The 19,507-nt window shown below is 30.3% G+C and overlaps 2 protein-coding genes and 1 long non-coding RNA gene across 3 annotated transcripts; 2 read left to right on the top strand and 1 right to left on the bottom strand.

Moving 5' to 3' along the window:
• The first annotated feature begins 1,141 nt into the window (after positions 1-1,141).
• Positions 1,142-2,691, top strand: LOC121214814 (probable protein arginine N-methyltransferase 1). Its single transcript, XM_041089089.1, has 4 exons — positions 1,142-1,409; positions 1,571-1,686; positions 1,829-1,979; positions 2,097-2,691. The coding sequence occupies exons 1-4, from the start codon at positions 1,157-1,159 to the stop codon at positions 2,300-2,302; spliced, it is 726 nt and encodes a 241-aa protein (XP_040945023.1). The 5' UTR covers positions 1,142-1,156; the 3' UTR covers positions 2,303-2,691.
• An 8,091-nt stretch (positions 2,692-10,782) lies between these two features.
• On the top strand, positions 10,783-12,758 carry LOC121214813 (NAC domain-containing protein 104). Its single transcript, XM_041089088.1, has 3 exons — positions 10,783-11,377; positions 11,486-11,769; positions 12,414-12,758. The coding sequence occupies exons 1-3, from the start codon at positions 11,212-11,214 to the stop codon at positions 12,549-12,551; spliced, it is 588 nt and encodes a 195-aa protein (XP_040945022.1). The 5' UTR covers positions 10,783-11,211; the 3' UTR covers positions 12,552-12,758.
• A 2,296-nt stretch (positions 12,759-15,054) lies between these two features.
• On the bottom strand, positions 15,055-17,191 carry LOC121214812 (uncharacterized). The gene is made up of 2 exons (XR_005910551.1): positions 16,752-17,191; positions 15,055-16,236 (listed from the first exon to the last, which is right to left on the bottom strand). It is a non-coding gene; the product is annotated as an uncharacterized lncRNA (long non-coding RNA).
• Positions 17,192-19,507: the final 2,316 nt, after the last annotated feature.

Here is a 19,507-nt window from a genome sequence, read left to right as displayed (position 1 = left end):
TGCTTCCCCTTTCCGTCTTCTGTTTCTTCCTTCTGTCTTTCTTTTGCTGAAGATTACAATAGAATCGACGCTTGGCCTTCTCAACCTTTTATTTTCGGAGTTTACTGCAACTGGAAAGGTAAATTCATATTTCTAACTCTCTTTTGCTCTCAAATTTATATGGATTCCTGTATTTTAATTAGCTTAAGTTCCGAGTAGATTTCTATTTCTTAAAGGTTTTTGTTGCTGGTGGAAATTGGAACTCGATTGCAATGTAAATTGTCTCGTTTTCTCTGTTTTAATTAGCAATGTAAATTGCTTCAAAACCCAAGACTGAAAAACCAGCTACTCCTCGAACTACCACTCGACCCTCTGGGATTTTTAAACTTACCCCTGTTTCTCCTACTTTGGCTCGATTCCTTGGAGCCCCAGAGGCTTCCCGTTCCGATGCTGTTAAGCATATCTGGAGCTATATCAAATCCCATAACCTTCAGGTTCTCTCCATCTCTATTGCGTCCTATATAAAGTTATATTGTTTGGTCTAAATAAATGTGGGCTTGAGTAAATATCTGGGAAAATGTTGTTCAATTTTGGTAGTTAATTTGTACCATTTATTAATGGTTCTTGTTGCGAGTTGTTTGCTTGATGGCTTTATGAGGTTTCTTTACCCTTTCCATGGGCATTTGTTCCCTCTATAATATTTTTTTTGTGCTTGTTAATGCTGGGGTTTGGACCTGTTTGGTGTTTATTGTTCAAGAGTAGTTAAGCTAGCAGCTGTAGTAGGATTAGTTCATTAGGTAAATAGTTCTCTGTGATTGGATTCAATAATTCAATTATATCATCAATCAGTTCCGAGTGAAATGTTTGCCGGATTCTGTTTGTTCTAAATTCTTACACTCCTGGCGTCTATCTCTTATTTGTCAAATGCTGTTCATATTTTTCCCTTTCCTAGGTTGAATGCTCCCATATGGCTGACATGGCTAAACAAATTGTTGAAACAAATGGCTTGCCTGATGGTGAAGTTTTTAAAATTGTTGTGTCTTCTTGTATTGCTTCGTGTGGTTGGGGCAGCTAGCTACTTTGTTAGTTAAATTCTCTGTTGCATGCTATGATTTGCAGAAAGTAGCTTAGATTCCTGCTATAACTGTTAATTGATTGAGATTTTAACTCCATCATCATGTCAAGCTCTCTTGAGCAGTTTACTTCCTTATTATTTCGTGTGGTGAACGGGCTGGGCCTTTTAAATTTATTTTTACTCTTGCTCATCAAAGCAAAACTTTTGTTGGGTTCTTATAAGCTACATTCTTTACAATCAAAGTTCTTATTCCTTCACCCGTGTCAGGTTGATGATGGAGTTGTGCTACCAGATGAAGCTTCTCTTTACTTGACAGCAATTGAGGATGCCGAGTACAAAGACGACAAGATCGAATGTGAGTATAACAGACTGCTAAATTGATATAAATCTAGGTATTCATGTTCATATGTATTTGTATAACTTTCAATGAGTTTTTCTATTGTGTTTCATTGCAATTCAACTTTTTGTATTCTTATATATACCCCATCTTTTCTACATGGCATCATCTTGCTACAGTTTGGAATAATGTTTATGGCTTTGACATGAGTTGTATAAAAAAGCAAGCTATGATGGAACCTCTTGTTGACACGGTTGACCAGAAACAAATTGTAACAAATTGCCACCTTCTCAAGGTGAGAAAATACACAAGCATATTCCTGTATGTATGTATATATCATTGGGTATCTATATATATGAACACTTATTGGAAATTATTTTACAAAATAATGTGTTTGGAGTACAACTGAATTATTTATTTTGGTTTTTTGGTTTCAGACAATGGATATTTCTAAGATGGTTCTTGGGGATGCTTCTTTCACTGCACCTTTCAAGCTTATTGCAGAGCGTGATGATTACATCCATGCTTTCGTTGCATATTTTGATGTTTCGTTTACCAAATGCCACAAATTGATGGGTTTCTCTACAGGTTTGTATCTACATCAAAATTCTCCATCCTTTGTCCTTTCCATTTTATCTACGAATAGAAATCAGCAAGCCAGCCTAGAAGAACTTTGCCTTGGCTAATGGCAAATACAAAATGCAGGACCAAGATCGCGAGCTACCCATTGGAAGCAAACAGTCCTATATCTAGAGGATGTGTTAACCATCTGTGAAGGGGAGACAATAATTGGGAGCATGACTGTTGCACCAAACAAGAAGAATCCCCGAGACGTTGATATAATGGTTAAATATTCATTGAGCGGACGACGTTGTGTGGTTTCGAGAGTTCAATTCTATAAGATGCGCTGATTTTGTTGCAGAGTATTTCATCACCACTACTAGCTGTAGGATACCTTGTTTGCATGTTCCTCAAATGTTTCACCAACATTTTTTTAATTCCTTTTCTACTTTCTTTTTTCTCGAAAGGTTTTCCCTGAGAAAGAAAAACACATAAGATGCATGTACTTCATTAACTTAATCCAACTGTTTTCTTCTCATGTATGCTTCATATTGAGTCTTGTGTTTTGTGCTGATGTGAGGGAGCATATATACAAATGACATTGGATGTATGACATAGGACTAAATAGATTTTGAGCTTTGACAAGCTGCTTATAAGCATTGTTTCTTATAGAAGAAACACATTATTGGAGAAAGCTTTTGAATCTCCCAACTATTGGATTTGGGTTTCTTTTTGACAATTTGTTTATTGTGCTTTTGTTTAGATGATGAGAAAGGAAAGTCAAGAATTATATTTACTCGTTAAGTTAAATGAAGATATTTGTAATTTAAAAAAATAAAAATTCAATATAAATTTAAAATAAGAGTTTAACTAAAAAATAAGAGTTAGTGGCAAAAATTAATAAAATTTAAATTTTAGTGGTAAAATTCAATAACATAAAAATTAAGTTACAAATTTACTCATTTTTTAAAAAAATAACGGCAAATATAAATAAAAATAAAGTACAGTGACAAATTTCAATATTTATCTATAGTATGATGATAAATTATATATTTTTATTAACTTATATTTAATAATAATTATGTTAAATTATATTTTATAGTATTATATATTATGATTTTAGAAAATTCATATAAGAATATTTAATATTAAGAATTTTATTAAATCATATATTTTAATTAAAATATATTTAATATTAATTATTTCAAATTATATTTTATAGTATCATATATTATGATTTGAGTAAATTCATATAAGAATATTGATTATTAAGAATTTTATTATAAATTATATATTTTAATTAAAATATATTTAATAATAATTATGTTAAAATATGATTAAATTATTTATTACTGATAATAATAATCTTATTAAAATTTAAATAACAATAACAATAATCATTTACCAAAACAATTTTATGCTAAGGGTATTCTAGTCATTTTAGTTTTTTCCATTATGCTATTACACCTCTATTCCATTCAACCAAACACAAGATTACTATTACGCCTCTATTCCATTACATTCAACCAAACAATGGATTAGCTATTACACCTCTAATCCCAATACACCTCTAATCCAATACAGCGAACCAAACGCACCCTTAGTATCTAAGTATTTTTATTTATTAAATAAATCTCTAATGTATATCTTAACTTCCCAATGTTTTCCTTGTATTTTAAATCATGCCAAAACAACACATAAAATCAATCAATCTAATGAAAAAAAAAGAAAAAAAGCGAAAAAACAAAATAGATTAGTAATCTAACAGCGCATGCTAATCATGAACTCATGCCAACTAAGAATGAAGATGTGACATGCCATCACTTTTTATACCATTACCAAACATGATGTTTTTAATGTCACTTCAAATTCCTTTTAAAAATACTTCCTTGGGCTCACTGCTACTATGATCAGCTCATCTTTCATTTGTTGCATATGACCAAATCCTACTCAGCATTATTATAATTTAGGTAATAAAGTGACCAAAGTTTTTAAGCATAAAAAAAAGGTTATAGTGGAGATGATAAAAGTTGATTCACCTCAATTTTTTTTATTAGATAATTACATTAAATTCAAATTGTTATTTTTTTATTGCTGATAGTGATGATAAAGGTAGTATTCGCGAGTCAAATTCAAATTTAAACCGTTAATATTTGAGTTAAAATTAAACTCTTATTTTAAATATATTTAATCTTTTTTTCAAATGTCTAAATCTATCCAAATTTCAGGGTTTTCTACTCTCAGTTTTTCTTCTTGGACTCAAAGCATCGAAAAGTGGAGCTCAAAATCTATCCTCCGCTCACAATTTGAAGTAAGCGAAAGAGAGATACATGACATAAATATGCAGTCATCAACCCAAAAGCAATCCACTTCCAAAGTCTAACACGCCTCTTATTAAACCCCATTTTACGGCTCTCCTTAATCCCCCTTTCATAATTGGTGTATTCATATTCTTCTTCTTCTTCTTGTACAGATACCAATTTCTAGTACGTTGATATTTCATGTGTTAGCTTTTTGTTTATTTTTATATGGTGTTCAGAGCTAGTGTATATATTGCTTTTTATGAGTTTGGATTGATATTTTCCTTCTCTCTTTCTTAGTTACTTCCCATTTCCATTACCTGTATTGATTTTCAATGATGATGGGTTAACAGCAAATTGTCATATCCATACATGTATGCCTCATAACAAAAGGTAACCCACTAAACCCAATAGGGTTTACAACAATAATTTTGCTTTTTTTCCTCCACACACATGAGACCTGCCCTTTTAATTCTTAAAAATCACTTACACTAAATACGAAGCATTGTTCTTATACTATGGATTTTTGCATTTAATTAAATTATATTTATAAAGATTTTCCTGCTTGATGTAAAAGAAGGAGGGGGACCCAAGAAATTCATTAATGGAGTTGAAGTGGTGAAGATGTGTGATTTGAATCCAATCTAATGTAACAGTGCCCAATCCATCACCCAAATCCATGCTAATAATTAGCTTTGGAACTTACCTTCATATTACCTTACATATATTGAATGGCCAAGAAATTTTGGTAGATTTATAATTCAATAAAAAGAAAAGCCAAGTGGATAAAAAATTAATAAGTATTGGCCATGTTGGCTAGGCAACTTGATTTGATAATAATAATTATCATTATTGAAAAATTCTACATTTTAATCAATTAAAATGAAATAAAACATTGGACCGATTATGGAACTAAAAAGAAAATTAATTAGCTGTGTATTGATTAAAAACAAAATTTCTCCTAGGTGACTTACATAATCAATTATTAGGGATGATGTTGTCTTCTCCCGAATCTAGACCTACCATAATATGAAAACCATCAAAACATAAATCTTATCATAAAGTAATTAAATTAAATAACCTCATCAACATCATCATTAATATCATCTTCCTCATCACCTAATAATTATTGGAACCATCTTCTTAATCCCTTAACTTATATAAATAGACAAAACATACGACTGTTTGGCCTTCATTTCATACACAAAAAAAAGATAATGATCAATCAAGTTTGGTTCACAGCAATGACACATGTAAAATTGTAAATAGATATCTACGGCAGCAGCAGCAGCAATAATAAAGAAGGTGAGTAGTGTGAAAAGTGAAAACCGATGGATAAGAAGTGATTTAGATGAGAAATATTGGTGCGGTAGGACAGCGGCTGGCATTGCTTCAGTTGGGACTGCCATCCAATGACCTTTTATATATATGACCCAACACCAAGCAACTGTATCCTCTTTTATTTTTTTTATTTTTGGGGGATTTAATTTTTGTTCTTGTTTCTGCAACCCCACCCGTAGCTTTCTTATACATGAGTGAGGACCAAAAGATTGTGCTATTCTATGCTACGGGGTCTTTCTCCTTACTTCAACTCCTCAGTCCTTGTCTCATTTTATCCCCCACAAAAATGGTATCAATCTCCTCTTACAATCTACCCTCAACATATAAATATATATTTTTATATTTTAAAGATATTTTATATTGATTGTGTTTTAATTTAATTAATATTATCACGATTATTATAATAATAAAAACAATATATTTATTTTAGGGTTTGAAGAGATTATAAATAAAAATATATTTGGTATAACCTTCCCAGCATTTTTATTCAATTCTAGCACAAGTGATGCGTTGATAAATTATACTTATTTTAATATATATAGATATAGATATAGGTATAGGTATAGATATAGATTTAGATATGGCCTAATTAATGTCACTAAGAATTAGTAATATTTTCCTTACTTAAAGAAATAGTTCAAATAAGACTTAAGCAAGGGGAAGCTACAGAGCAATTGCTCTCTGAAATGTAAAAGGTTATGCTTTAATCTCTCCAAAATTTGAAAAAAATATATGTTAATATACGATAAAATTAGATAAAATTATGTATCTTATAGTCTAAAATAATAAAATTGTAATTTAATTGTTTTAAAAACATTATAAAGTTAGAAGTTTACAATTTAAAAAAAAATAAACTATACAAATAGTCATTTAACTATATAAAAAAATTCATTTTATGCACCAAAAATAAAAAGTTTGTAATTTAAACACTCACTTTATATAGTTCGGTTATTTTGGTCACTCCCATTAAAATCACAAAAGGTAAGTTGACGTGGTAGTTAAAAAATCGATATAATAAGAAATTTAGCTCTCAACTTTTACATATTATATCGATTTAGTTATAATTTTAAAAAATTGGCCCTCAAATTTTACAAATGTTCTCAATTTGATCCTAATTTTAAAATCCTCCACCCCAGTCCCTCTCCCCTCCCCCACCAACATTTGTTTGTAATGACCGATAAGCCATCGGATGGGAATCCAACCTTAAATTTGGGTTAAATTGAGAACATTTGTAAATTTTGAGAGTTAACTTTTTAAAATTATAACTACATCGATATAATAGGTAAAAATTGAGGGTTATATTTGTTATTATACTGGTTTTTTTAATTCTCATGTCATATTGCCATTTATGATTTTAACGGGAATAACCAAAATGACCGAACTATGTAACGTGGGTGTTTAAATTGTAATCCTTTTTGAGGCCTAAAATAAAAAAAAATTGATAATTAAATGCCTATTTATGTAAATTACTTTTAAAATAAATATATTTAAACTCTTGTAAAAAAATTATAATTTAATTTCGACTCTCAAAAAATTATTTAATTTTACCCAGAAACGAAACTGAGGCACCTCAAATTTAAGTTTTTTTTACCACAACACTTTTTTTTTTTAAGAACCAGCACTAAATCTTAATAATTAAAATTTAATAAATTAAATTATTTTTGAGCCCTACACCTTAAAAGCTTAATATTTATGGAAAATAGAGATTTAAAGAGTAAAACTAAAAATATTTCATTAAGTAGTTTCATTAAAATTGATTGGCATCGGTGTAAATATAATTATTTATTTTTCTCCAAGTTTTGTAGATGTAGTTTTATTGTTTGGTTAAATTAGCATTTACTTATAATAGTTTTAGTAATTGAAAAAAACGTACATAAAGGACGCAATATGTCAGAAAAGATCTAAGTTCACCTCATTACAATGCACAAAGAGTTTAGGTTGATTTAACGAATCAAGCTCAACATATTAAAGCATCACTTGATAGGCAAACAACACAACAAATTGCAACTAATCGTCTACGTCTTAAAGCTAGTGTAGATGTTTGATGGTTGACGTTTTAGGAATATGCCTTTAGAGGTTGTGATGAAAGCTTAGGATAAAAAAATTGTAGAAACTTCCTTGAATTGCTAACCCTTTTAGCATCTTATGATGAGAAAGTTGAAGATGTCTTAAAAGTTTCTCCACAAAATGCTACATATACTTCTTCAACATACAAAAGGAAATAATACAAATTTATGCTAGTAGAGCTGGTGACGCAATTCGTGAAGAAATTGGTGACCAAAAATTTTGTATTATTGCAAACGAAGCAAGAGATGAGTCAAAAAGGGAGCAAATGGCAATTGTTTTAAGATTTGTTAACTAGAAAGGATTGATAAAAAAAAGCTATTTTTTGACATTGTCCATGTTAAAGATATAACATCATTAACTTTGAAGAATGAGATTTTTAATGTTCTCTTGCAACATGGCTTTGACATACAAAATCTCCAAGGTCAAGAATATGATGGAGCAAGCAATATGCGTAGGGAATTGAATGGTTTGCAAGTTTTGATTTTGAATGAGTGTCAATATGCTTATTATGTTCATTGTTTTGTTCATCGTCTTCAGTTAACAGTGGATGTAGCAGCTAGAGAAGTGCCTAAAGTGCATAAATTTTTCAAAGACTTGTCTGATATTATTAATATGACTTCTACTTCTTCCAAACATCATGATGAATTGTAGAAAGCCCAAGCAAATGAAATTGCTTGTATGGTTTCCATAAATGAGTTAAAAATTGGAATAGGTATGAATCAAATTGGCATTTTACAATGTTCTAATGAGACTCGATAGAGTTTCACTTGAACTTAATTACTAGTTTATTGACGATGTATAATATAACTAGCATAGTTCTTGAAAATCTTAAAAATACGGCCTCTAATTTTTCTTAGTGATGAGATCTCATAGTGCATATCATAGATTGAGATCTTTTGAGGTTATTTTTATTTTGCAAGTGATGAAAAAAGTTATGGAGATTACTGATATTCTTTGTCAAGCTTTACAACGTCATTCTCAAGATATACTAAATGTCTTGAGTCTAGTCTCAACAACAAAAGATTTAATTCAAAAGTTGAAAGAAGATGAATGGGATGAATTGTTGAACAATGTAATATCTTTTTGTGAAACTTGGGAGTTAGAAGTTCCAGATACGAATGCTCGATACATCGTAGGTCGTAGTCGTAGCAAGAAGGAAGACATTACGGTGGAGCATCATCATTGAGTGGATATATATTTTGCTATAATAGATACTCAGTTGCTAGAATTGAACAGTAGATTTAATAAAACTACAATTTTAGATCCTAAAGAGTTCTTCAAGTTTTTCGGCATTGAGAAAATTTGTGCTCTTGTAAACAAGTTCTATCCAACAGATTTTTCTCAACAAGAGAAAGAACGTCTTTCGTATGAGTTAAAACATTATGAGCTCGATGCTTGTCAACATCCTGAATTGAGAAAAATATTAACACTTTTTGATCTTTGTAAAAAATTAGTTGAGGTTAGCTATCCACTTGTTGATAAGTTGATTCATCTTATATTGACTCTTTCAGTATCAATTGCATCTATAGAACATGTTTTTTCAGCTATGAAGATTGTGAAGACTAAATTTTGTACTAAGATGGAAGATGATTTTTTGAAAAATTCTTTAGTTGTCTAAATTGAGAAAGAAATTGTGGAAAATTTTAATGTAGATTAAATAATTGATGATTTCGGTGTAACGAGAGATAACGAAGAGTGAAATTTAAATAATTTTAAATTTTTTTTCAAACTTATTTTTATTCATTATCATATTTATTTACCTAATTTTTACTTTTAAAGATATTAACTACATCACCGTATTATTAAATATAAAATTATACATCACATTTAGTCATTTTATGATCATTTTAGTGGAAAAATGAGGGATAAGAATATATATTCTAAAAGAACTTTTGCCTGACTATTAGTTTTTTCTATTAATCCTTTTTCTAATAGTTCATTTATTTGAACATCAAATTCATCTATATCTTGTTTAGTATAGATTATAGGTTTAACCCTAATGATTTTATTTAGGATTTATCAATTTTATTTCACAGTATCGGGGACTGTTTTTCCATAATTTTAATGGTTCTTTACTAAAATTATTTTCAAGAATTTTAAACAACCAATGATTTGTTTCTAGTTGTTTAATTTGTTCTTTTCTTGTTGGTGTAAAGTTTTCATCGCATATAAACTTATGATTTTCTACAAGTGGTATTTCTACTGAAAAATTTTCTACAGATATGAAAATAACATTTCATCTCTGAGTAAGGGTATAAATAGTCTTGTTGATATCTTCTTTTAATTTTAGAATATATATCCTAAAAGAATTTTTGCCATTAAAAGCAAACATTCACTTTGGACTTTAGGTCAATACTTGTATTGGTTTTTGTTTAGTCAACTCTCTTAGTCAGAATGAGGTAGAAAAAATGAGTGTTAATTTGGTGCAAAAACCCAACTCTTTTTGCTCTTCCTCAAGTGGGGGGGGGGGTGATGGATGCATAATAATAAGTACTTGTCTCAAAGTTTTCACATGGAATTGGGAAAAGTAACATATAAGCAAAGGTAGCTCCATTTCTCACCTCATTTCTTCAGCTTGTTTTATTTTCTAAGATTTAATAATTGGTTAATTATTAATTTATAACTATATATTTCTGACCCCATACAAATATCAGTTCAACTCACTCCCTTCCTAAGGAATTGGTTGATTGCTGTTTACATTTGATGCTCTCTTTTTTTAAAATTTTAATCATTTATTTTTTGTGTTCTTAAACAATTGATTGCTGTTTTCTTGGGTTGTCGGAGAGATGCATAAGAAGAAGAATAAAATAAAGGCATGCCAAAGGAGTCATTTACTTGTATGTTAATTATTATTATTGGTACATAGCCACACTCCTAAACCAAGTTGTGGGTCCACTAATGTTTTTATTTATGGTCCACGACCAAACCCATTTTCATGTATGCCACGTGTATGATAGCAGATGCGTGATATAAGCATGAAGTATGATGATGCCCCCACCGCATTTCCTCAATTTGTCTATACCATTCATCTCTTCTCCGATTCAATTAATGTTACAAATCAATACGAAAAACACGAAATTAATGTATAAATTTAGCCTATGTGTAGTAATATAACATGTGTGCGCATGTCTGGCGTGTGAGTTGTATATGTTTAGAAGCAAAATCTGCCACGTATGAAATAAAATATGTTTGATTCGGTTCCATTTGGATGCCTATCTTATCGCTAACATAGCAGATATCGTTACTTGGAAGTTTACACAGCGTTCCGTTAGCCGCCGCCATGGGAGAAAGCTTAAGAGTTGAGAGAGAGAGAGAGAGAGAGCACCTAAATAAATCATAAACTTGCTCATTCGTGATTTATGATGAAGCCCACCTTCCTTTTCACGTCACTTTCTCTCTTCTTCTCTTTCATTTGTTTTAATCTGCATTCCTCCCCTCTCTCTCTCTCTCTTTAATAGTTAATCCTCACCTACACTATAAATATCACCCCACTACAAATCCTTCTTCTTCACTATTCTTCCCTTCATCTTCTTCGTGTTGTTTGTAGAGATATGGGAGATAATCGCAATGTTAATCTGCCACCGGGGTTCAGATTCTATCCAACAGATGAAGAGCTAGTGGTTCATTTCCTTCAACGTAAGGCCGCCCTCTTGCCTTGCCACCCTGATGTCATCCCTGATCTTGACCTCTATCCATATGATCCCTGGGAACTTGATGGTATTATCTCTCTCTCTCTCTCTCTCTCTCTCTCTATATATATATATATATATATACACATTACCTTCCTTTTGTTTCTCTAACAAATATGGTGGAAATGAAACGTAGGTAAAGCATTGGGAGAGGGGAACCAGTGGTACTACTACAGCAGGAGGACGCAAAACAGGAACACCAGCAAAGGGTACTGGAAGCCAATGGGAATAGATGAGCCTGTGGTTAATAGCAATAGCAGCAAGAAAGTTGGGATGAAAAAATACTTCGTTTTCTACATTGGGGAATCGGGTCCCGCCGGTGTCAAAACCAATTGGATAATGCAAGAATATCGTCTCTCCGATTCTGATTCCAGCTCCAGTAGTCGATCATCCAAACGTAGAGGAGGACATTCCAAAATTGTTAGTACCCTGCACTCATTCGTTGGTTTAATTTTTCTCATGGATCTTCTACTCTTTGCATGTTTAAATTTAGTCCCTCTATTTTCTTTATTTAAGGATTAAAGTTTGATTGATAACGTTGCTAAAATGTACATCTTTTAATGTGGCATTTTTTAAACCAAAAAATTTACTTGCGTGGCTAATATTCACATGTGGAAAATCGGGATTGTTAAATTCGCCACATGAGCAATTTTTTTTTAATTTTGAAAATGATACGTAATCAAATACATTGACAATGTTATCAATTGAACTTTAATTATAAAAAAATAGATTAAAATGTTGAAATTAAAAGCAATGGACTAAATTTATATCACTTTTCTCACCTAGTATCAAGTTTTTTTTAAGTAAAAATGGTACATTAATTTCGACTTATTTCACTTTAAAACATGATATCAACTAGTAATATTATGATATGCGACACTTTTTTAAATAAAATGAGATGAATTTGATATATACATTTTATTTTTGACAAGATATAAAATTGTATGATTTATTTTAGAAATAACTTTAAACATCCGGTGATTCGTAATTAAGCATTGTGATTATTAAATATTAGTGCTGTATTTTTTTATTAAATATTATTGCTTTATTGACCTATGTTATAGGATTATAGCAAATGGGTGGTTTGTCGAGTATATGAAAGAAATTGTAGTGAAGAAGAAGATGATGGAACAGAGCTGTCGTGCTTGGATGAAGTGTTTCTATCATTGGATGATCTGGATGAAATTAGCTTGCCAGATTAGATGCCCCCCTTTGAGATATATCCTTTAGGGTTAATTAATTCCATTTATATAAAAAGAAAAAAGAAAGCTTTTTCTTAAATCCAAATGTAGAATCATGGCATTAATATGTGTTTGTAGGGAAAAATGGAATATTATTATAGCAAGTATTCTACATATATATATATATATATATTTGTGGGTAGTATATAATTTCTGGAATTTTGCTAATTTTAGCACCGAATCCAAAAGAAAAGAAAAGAAAAACATGGAAAAATATCGTCTGCAATTACATTTCCAAGTAAGTGGACTTGTCTGAGGATTGTGCGTGGACCGGAACATCCCCCGAGGACAGCCACATATTATGTTGGGAAAACATCTCTTATTTCCTCAAAAGACAATGTGTTGGACGTGTAGAGTACAATTGAATTTTTAAATGAAAAAAAAATAAAGTTATTTTAATGTTTTTATTAATTATAAAATTTAATTTAACTCAATAATAATAAACCTATCAAGGTAAAAGTGTTATAAATATCTCTTTTATGCAGAAATAGATAAAAAAATTTATTATTAAAAAATTGTCGTGATTAATAAAATAATCAAACAATTATATATGCTGGCGTATAAAGATTAGATTTTAATAATAAAAATAGATGAAATATTTAATAGAGATAAGTATAAGATTAATTTATCTATTTTTTTGAAAAATAAAATAAAATATAATTTAACTTTTAAATACAATGATTTTCATAATATTTTTTGTTCCTATAGTTTTCATGTGTCGACAGTTGAGATAAATAGCATGGAAAATGTGTGCACTTTGAGAAGGAAAAGAAAATGAGTGGTAAAATTTTTTGGGTTTGAGATGGTCACGTGGGAGGGTGAGGGTGGAGCCCAAAGAGCACTGTGTAAGGCTTTGGTGGGGTAAGAGACAGTATGAAGCAATGTTTTTACATCCTTTTAGGCCCTCAGTTCTCCCCTTTAGGCTTTTGGAGACAAATTTATTAGCTTTTTCCACTATGATTAGTTGTCTTCGTGTCACAATGCTACTGGTGGTGGCTGCTTACACAAGCATTCCGTCACATATGATGCAAGCACTCCCACGCTTTTAAACCCCACACGAGTTAAATAAAACTTTCACGACAAGTATATTCGGTTCGATTCGATTTTTAAAATAAAAATTAAATCAAATCTTTTTATTCGGTTTTAATTTTTGAAACTGAAATCAAATTAGTATGAAATAAAAATTGAAGTATCCGAAATTGAAAATTGCAGTTTGGTTTGATCCAGCTTTGTCAAAAAAAATGTCACTTTATTTTGGGTCTTTTTTTTTTATAGCAATTATAACACATGCTTTAGATTCATTTATACATTTATAAATAATTAAATTAATATTATAATCATCCGTAAGATCACTTAAAAATTATTTTAAGTTAAGCTATTAAGTTTATAAATAATTTTAAGTTATTACAAGAAAAGTTAATACATAAATCATTCATCTACCTAATGTTTTGTTGTGTCATTGCTTTTAATTGGTTACTAACTTTAATTAGTTATAATTGAGTCATTCCATACTTAAAAAATCGAGTCATTACAATATGTCAATATAATTGATTAAATTCATAATTATCAAATATATATAATTGGTAATTTGTGTATAATTATTTATTTTATAAATAAAATGTTATAAAATTTAATAAACTATTTTTAAAAAATTATAATTATACTTATAATTATAATTATTACATTTAAGAAATTACACTTTCATAACTTTTTTGTGAAATATTTCTATAACTTTAACTTTTTCTATGACCATATCTAGTTTTTAATAATAATAATAATAATAATACAGCTAAATGAATTAGTCCATATAGACATTGAAATGATCAATTTATTATTCTATTAGGACTATTTCTTTAACTATAGATTTTTTTTCATTCGATTTGATTTGGATAAATCAAGTTCCATGTAGAAAAATTGAACTCGAACCGAATTGTAGAGTTTGGGTGATAAAATCAACCTGAAATTGAACCGAGCATCACAAAGCTAGAATCAAACCAAATACATCGATTCGAATCGATTTCTCGATTTCTTTGCTCAACCTAACTTAGATTAAAGATTTTCATATTTTAAATTAGTTTAATTCGACTTAAATTTAAATTTAAATATACCAATATTAATAAAAAAACATATTATTGATATGTGAACAATAAAATGAGTTAATAAATTGAGTCAACTAAAAAATAAGCTTAGGTTTTTTTTTTTTTTTTGAAATCAAACTACGACTCGACTAGGTATTGGATATCTCTGTAATTGATGGAATTTAAAAGTTTTTTATTTTATTTGTTCATATTTATTTTTGGTTCGAACTAATTCATGAAATTCAAACTATTTATTTAATATTGAAAAATAAAAAAATTATATTAGTATATGTTTTTATTATTAAATAATATTTTATATTACAGCATTTATATATATTTTTAAAATTTTTAATCTAATGAATACCAATATCATCATTGACATAGTATAAACTGTCATATGGTGTGTTTCGATAAACTCTATGTGGCCTTTGATTAAATATAGAAGCCAATTTAATATTTTATAATTAGTACATATTTAGAAAGAAATTAAATAAAAAAATAAAAAGTTTTGATTTACATTGCTAGTTTATTCAGAAACTGTCTTCTTAGGACAATCTCTAAGGATGTGATCCTTAGAGCCACATTTAAAACAGTGCTCACAGACGGGGAGAAATGATCTTCTCCTCGATCCTCCTTTACTAGCTACAGATGTTGCTTGCTGCCCCGGCGTAACTGTCGAACCCAAACTTGGTCTCTGATCATATCTCTGAGTGCGAATTGGTGTTTAATATATCGTACCTCGAGAATCCCTAGCCTTTTTCATAGGTGAGAATGATACAGAGCTAGTTTGTCCCTGACTTCTTTTCATCAGACTTCTATCGTTCTTTTTCTGCTCTTCATTCATGACTTGTTCTACTTTCAAAGCTCGCTCGACTAAAGTAGAGAACTCCTGAATCTTTAGAGCTATTAGGCATACCCTAATCCCATCATTAAGACCACGCTCAAACCGAGCACACATATCAGCTTCCGTAGACACAAACTCCTTAGCATCGTACAAATTCCCTCTCAGTACTCTGCAACAGTCATGCTATTCCGCTCAAGATACAAAAATTCTCTCTTTCGTTCCTCCAGATAGATCTCATTGATGTATTTCTTTTGAAATTCCGCTAGGAAGTACTTCCAAGTCAACTATGAGGGTTGAACTATATGGGATACAGTATCCCACCATTGGTAAGCCTCCTCCTTAAGTAAGGATACAGCACACTCTAATTTTTCCTCAGGTGTGCAGTGTAGCTGCTGCAGAATCCTTTACGCGTTCTCTAACCAATACTCAGCTGCCGAGGGACCATTGTCTTCCTTCCCTTTGAAATCTTCTGCACCATATTTGCGAATTTTCTCAAGAGGAGACCCATAGCTTACTGGAGCCGAAGGTGCCTGTGGTATAGCCCCAATTAACTGCCTAATCATATTAGCCAGAGAATGGAAAAAAGCCTCTTGACCTGACCCAATAGTGCTAGTAGGGGCCTGTTGTTGTGCCTGATCAGGACCTCTATCTTCTGCTCCAACCGGTGCATGATTCTTTACTTCGCCATTTACAGCCCTACAAGAGTCTGCTGACATCTTTCAACCTAGAATTGACAAAAGAGTGGATCATGTACTTACAACATAATTTGGCATATACAATTAACCCAAGTTTTCTTATACCAACATCCCTTACCTGGATCGTCGATGATCCCAAGTAAAGTGTACCACATTGGATATACAAGAGAATCCATAGTAATTTCTAGAGAATCAAAACATTAATCTTAAGCTTTATTAATTCATTCATTTATTCAATGTTCTCAAAACCATAATTGTTTTCAAGGTTTATATAATTAACACCTTAATCCAAACATAAATAATTCATACATAATGTTCAATCAAACTATCATGATCAATCACATTTCTAAGACCCTTATACTTTAGAAACACCACATAACATAATGTATTATTCAAAAATCACTCCATAAACACAACTTAAGCTATTATTCATTTCCATGGTAACCTATAAAATTAATAATCCATAAATATTTCCCAAGCAATTAATTGAACACAAAAAGATTTCAATATTATTTTAAGAAAATGGAAATCATAGATTACATACCCAAACTTCAACTTAAAATAGCTCAAAAAGTCTCTAAAATTCCTTCTCCAAGCTTCCAACTTTACCTTTTTCCTTTCTCGTTCTTCTTTCTCTTCAATATTTCAAAATATTCACAATCAACTCAATATAACACACACACACAAAATGATATTCTAGAGCTAAAATGATAACATGCATGGACAATTAACCCTTCCCTCCATTTTCTCTCTACTTGGTCATTATTCATCTCATAACCCTAACCTTTTCTTCCACTTTTTCTTCAAACTAAGCTCCGACATGTGGATGAAGTTTTGATGGATGGATTAATCAAAATGGGTGAGAAATAAGGTGGAAATTAAGAAGAAAAATGAAACAAAAAATGGTGGCTTTCTACCCTGCTAACTTTTTATCAAATTCCTCACTTTTCTGCACTAAACCTCTCTTTTATTTCAATCAAAGGCTAGGATTAAAACTTGGAATTTAAATCCAATGGTTCCTATTGGTTCCTACACAAATATCTCCGATTTCCCTTTTTATACATTAATGAAATCAATTTTCTTTTAAAAAATCAAAATTCAGATATTTATCTATCTCATGAAATGTCCAAATTACCCTATATATATTTCGAGTAAGCTCGTTAACTAATCTTTCGCATTCTATAAGCCTATTAAGGGGTAGACACTAGTCACAAATTTTAAAAATTAATTTCGTTTAAATTATGTGTTACTATATGTGTAAATTTATCTTTCTATGTTTTATTGGACTTTTTATTCAAAAGTTTAAATGATAATATACTAAGATATCGATACTTTCATCAAAACATAAGGTATAGATGCTTTTACATAGGTATCGATACTTATCCCTTGTATTGATTGAAAATAATATTTAGATCATTTCTAAGCATATTCGATTAACCGGTAATGTCCCTAAACTTCTAATATAAATTCATCGGATTGTTTAAATGAAAATTTTATCATTTAATGTTCAAAATACCTAGCGATTAGCCAAGATCATTTTGGCACCAAATGTAATATTCTATATCAGGTTTTGAGGGTCGGATCGGGTATAGGAGTGTTACATGGCAAGGGTTTTTTACATAAATTTGTTGGTCTTATGTTTGATTCTCAAATAATATTTTTCAATTGTGTTATTCAAAGATTATATAAAAGTATAAAAAGATAAAAATGCCCTTGTAATAATATTGATTACCCTTTAAGGTAAGGATATTTTAGTAATTTCACAACTCATCTATAATTCACAACATCATCGGTAATATATACTTATTATAAAACCCCAGATTGAATTAATGTTGTGGGTTAATAGAGTATCAACTTAATTAAGGAAAAAACTAATTTATTATTTTTAAAATGATAATTAATATTATAATTATAGTAATTTTATGTTTCCATATTTTATTAAAAAATAAAAAGAAAATATATGTGTGGCTCTATTACTCCTATTTTGGAGTTTTCAACAATTAAATATTCTAACAATACCTAAATTTCACTCAAAGAGAATACGATTTACCATAAAGCTTCTGCAATTATTGGTACTAAAATATGAAACTGAAAGGGACAAACCCAATTAATTTGATACGTAGGACTGACACCATGTAATTGTTCTGTCAAAATAATTTATTTTAATTACCAAAAATGTTAAGGTGAATAATCTCTTCTCTTTATATAATGAGAAGAGTGTTTTATTGTAAGTATATCTTTAAAAGAAATTCTCTTATAAAATAGACGAGACATTTAAAAAGATTGATAATTTAAAATATAATAATAGGAAAGTTATAAAGTGTGGCATGTGTTACACGCACAAAAAACCCGTCATCTAACATGGTGGGTTCACTTTTTAGAGAGACAAAAAATTATCATACTATAATTTTTTAAAGTTAAATAACTAAAACGTGAACATACTATTATAGAAAATATTTTGACCGTTCCTTTGTTAATGGTTCTCTCCAATATGCGAAACTAAGCTAATTATTCTGTATCAAACTCGGTTATGAGATTATAAGATCTGAGTTGGTGCTTTAATTTTCTTATTATTGGTATTTGGTAGATTGGGTTGTTTCTGAGTATTATTTTTAATATTGTTTCAAGTAGGAACTTTTGGCCTAAGATTAATTGATTCGTAATTGTCTTTTTATTCTAATAGCAAGAGCAATTTGGCATAGTCAAAGTAGAAGAGCAATTGGATCATGTTATGAGGGTGAGCAATTGTGGAGCTGTTGTCATAATTGATTTACATCTAAGGAAAAAGATCTCTGAAGATGTTCTTTGATCGCTTTAACTGGCTAGCTTACCATAGAATCTGAAAATATCATCAAATCAATTTACACTAATTTAATTTGAAATTTCTTTCTGTTTTTTCGTATATTATTATGCACCTTGTCGTTTTGAAGGAAAAATTGATTTACATTGGCGAACCCTTGAATGGCAAGCCATCACTCTAACGGAGCGACGATGGCGGACTTGAGGTGTGAGAGAAGTTGGACATCCTCTCCTGTTACTCAAACCTATGAGTATCGAATACGAGAATGTACCCAACACAGGCATCTTCATTGTCTTTGAAGAGTAATATTCTCGAATCTAAGTCTAGACACGAATATTTGAAAGAAAGGAGTAAAAGATGATCAGACAGGCTCCCAGTTTTACCTGGAATGCAAGTTAGATTTATGAATAACAGCAAGAAGTGCAAAAATGGAGCAAATAAAACAACTTTCTACCGTACTTCGGATACACCAAAACCTTTTATTCTACCACTGTTGAGAC

Source organism: Gossypium hirsutum, chromosome D02 (genome assembly GCF_007990345.1).
Source record: "Gossypium hirsutum isolate 1008001.06 chromosome D02, Gossypium_hirsutum_v2.1, whole genome shotgun sequence".
Taxonomy (NCBI): domain Eukaryota; kingdom Viridiplantae; phylum Streptophyta; class Magnoliopsida; order Malvales; family Malvaceae; genus Gossypium; species Gossypium hirsutum.
Note: the sequence above shows the minus strand (reverse complement) of the source record. Positions and strands in the feature narration are given on the sequence as shown.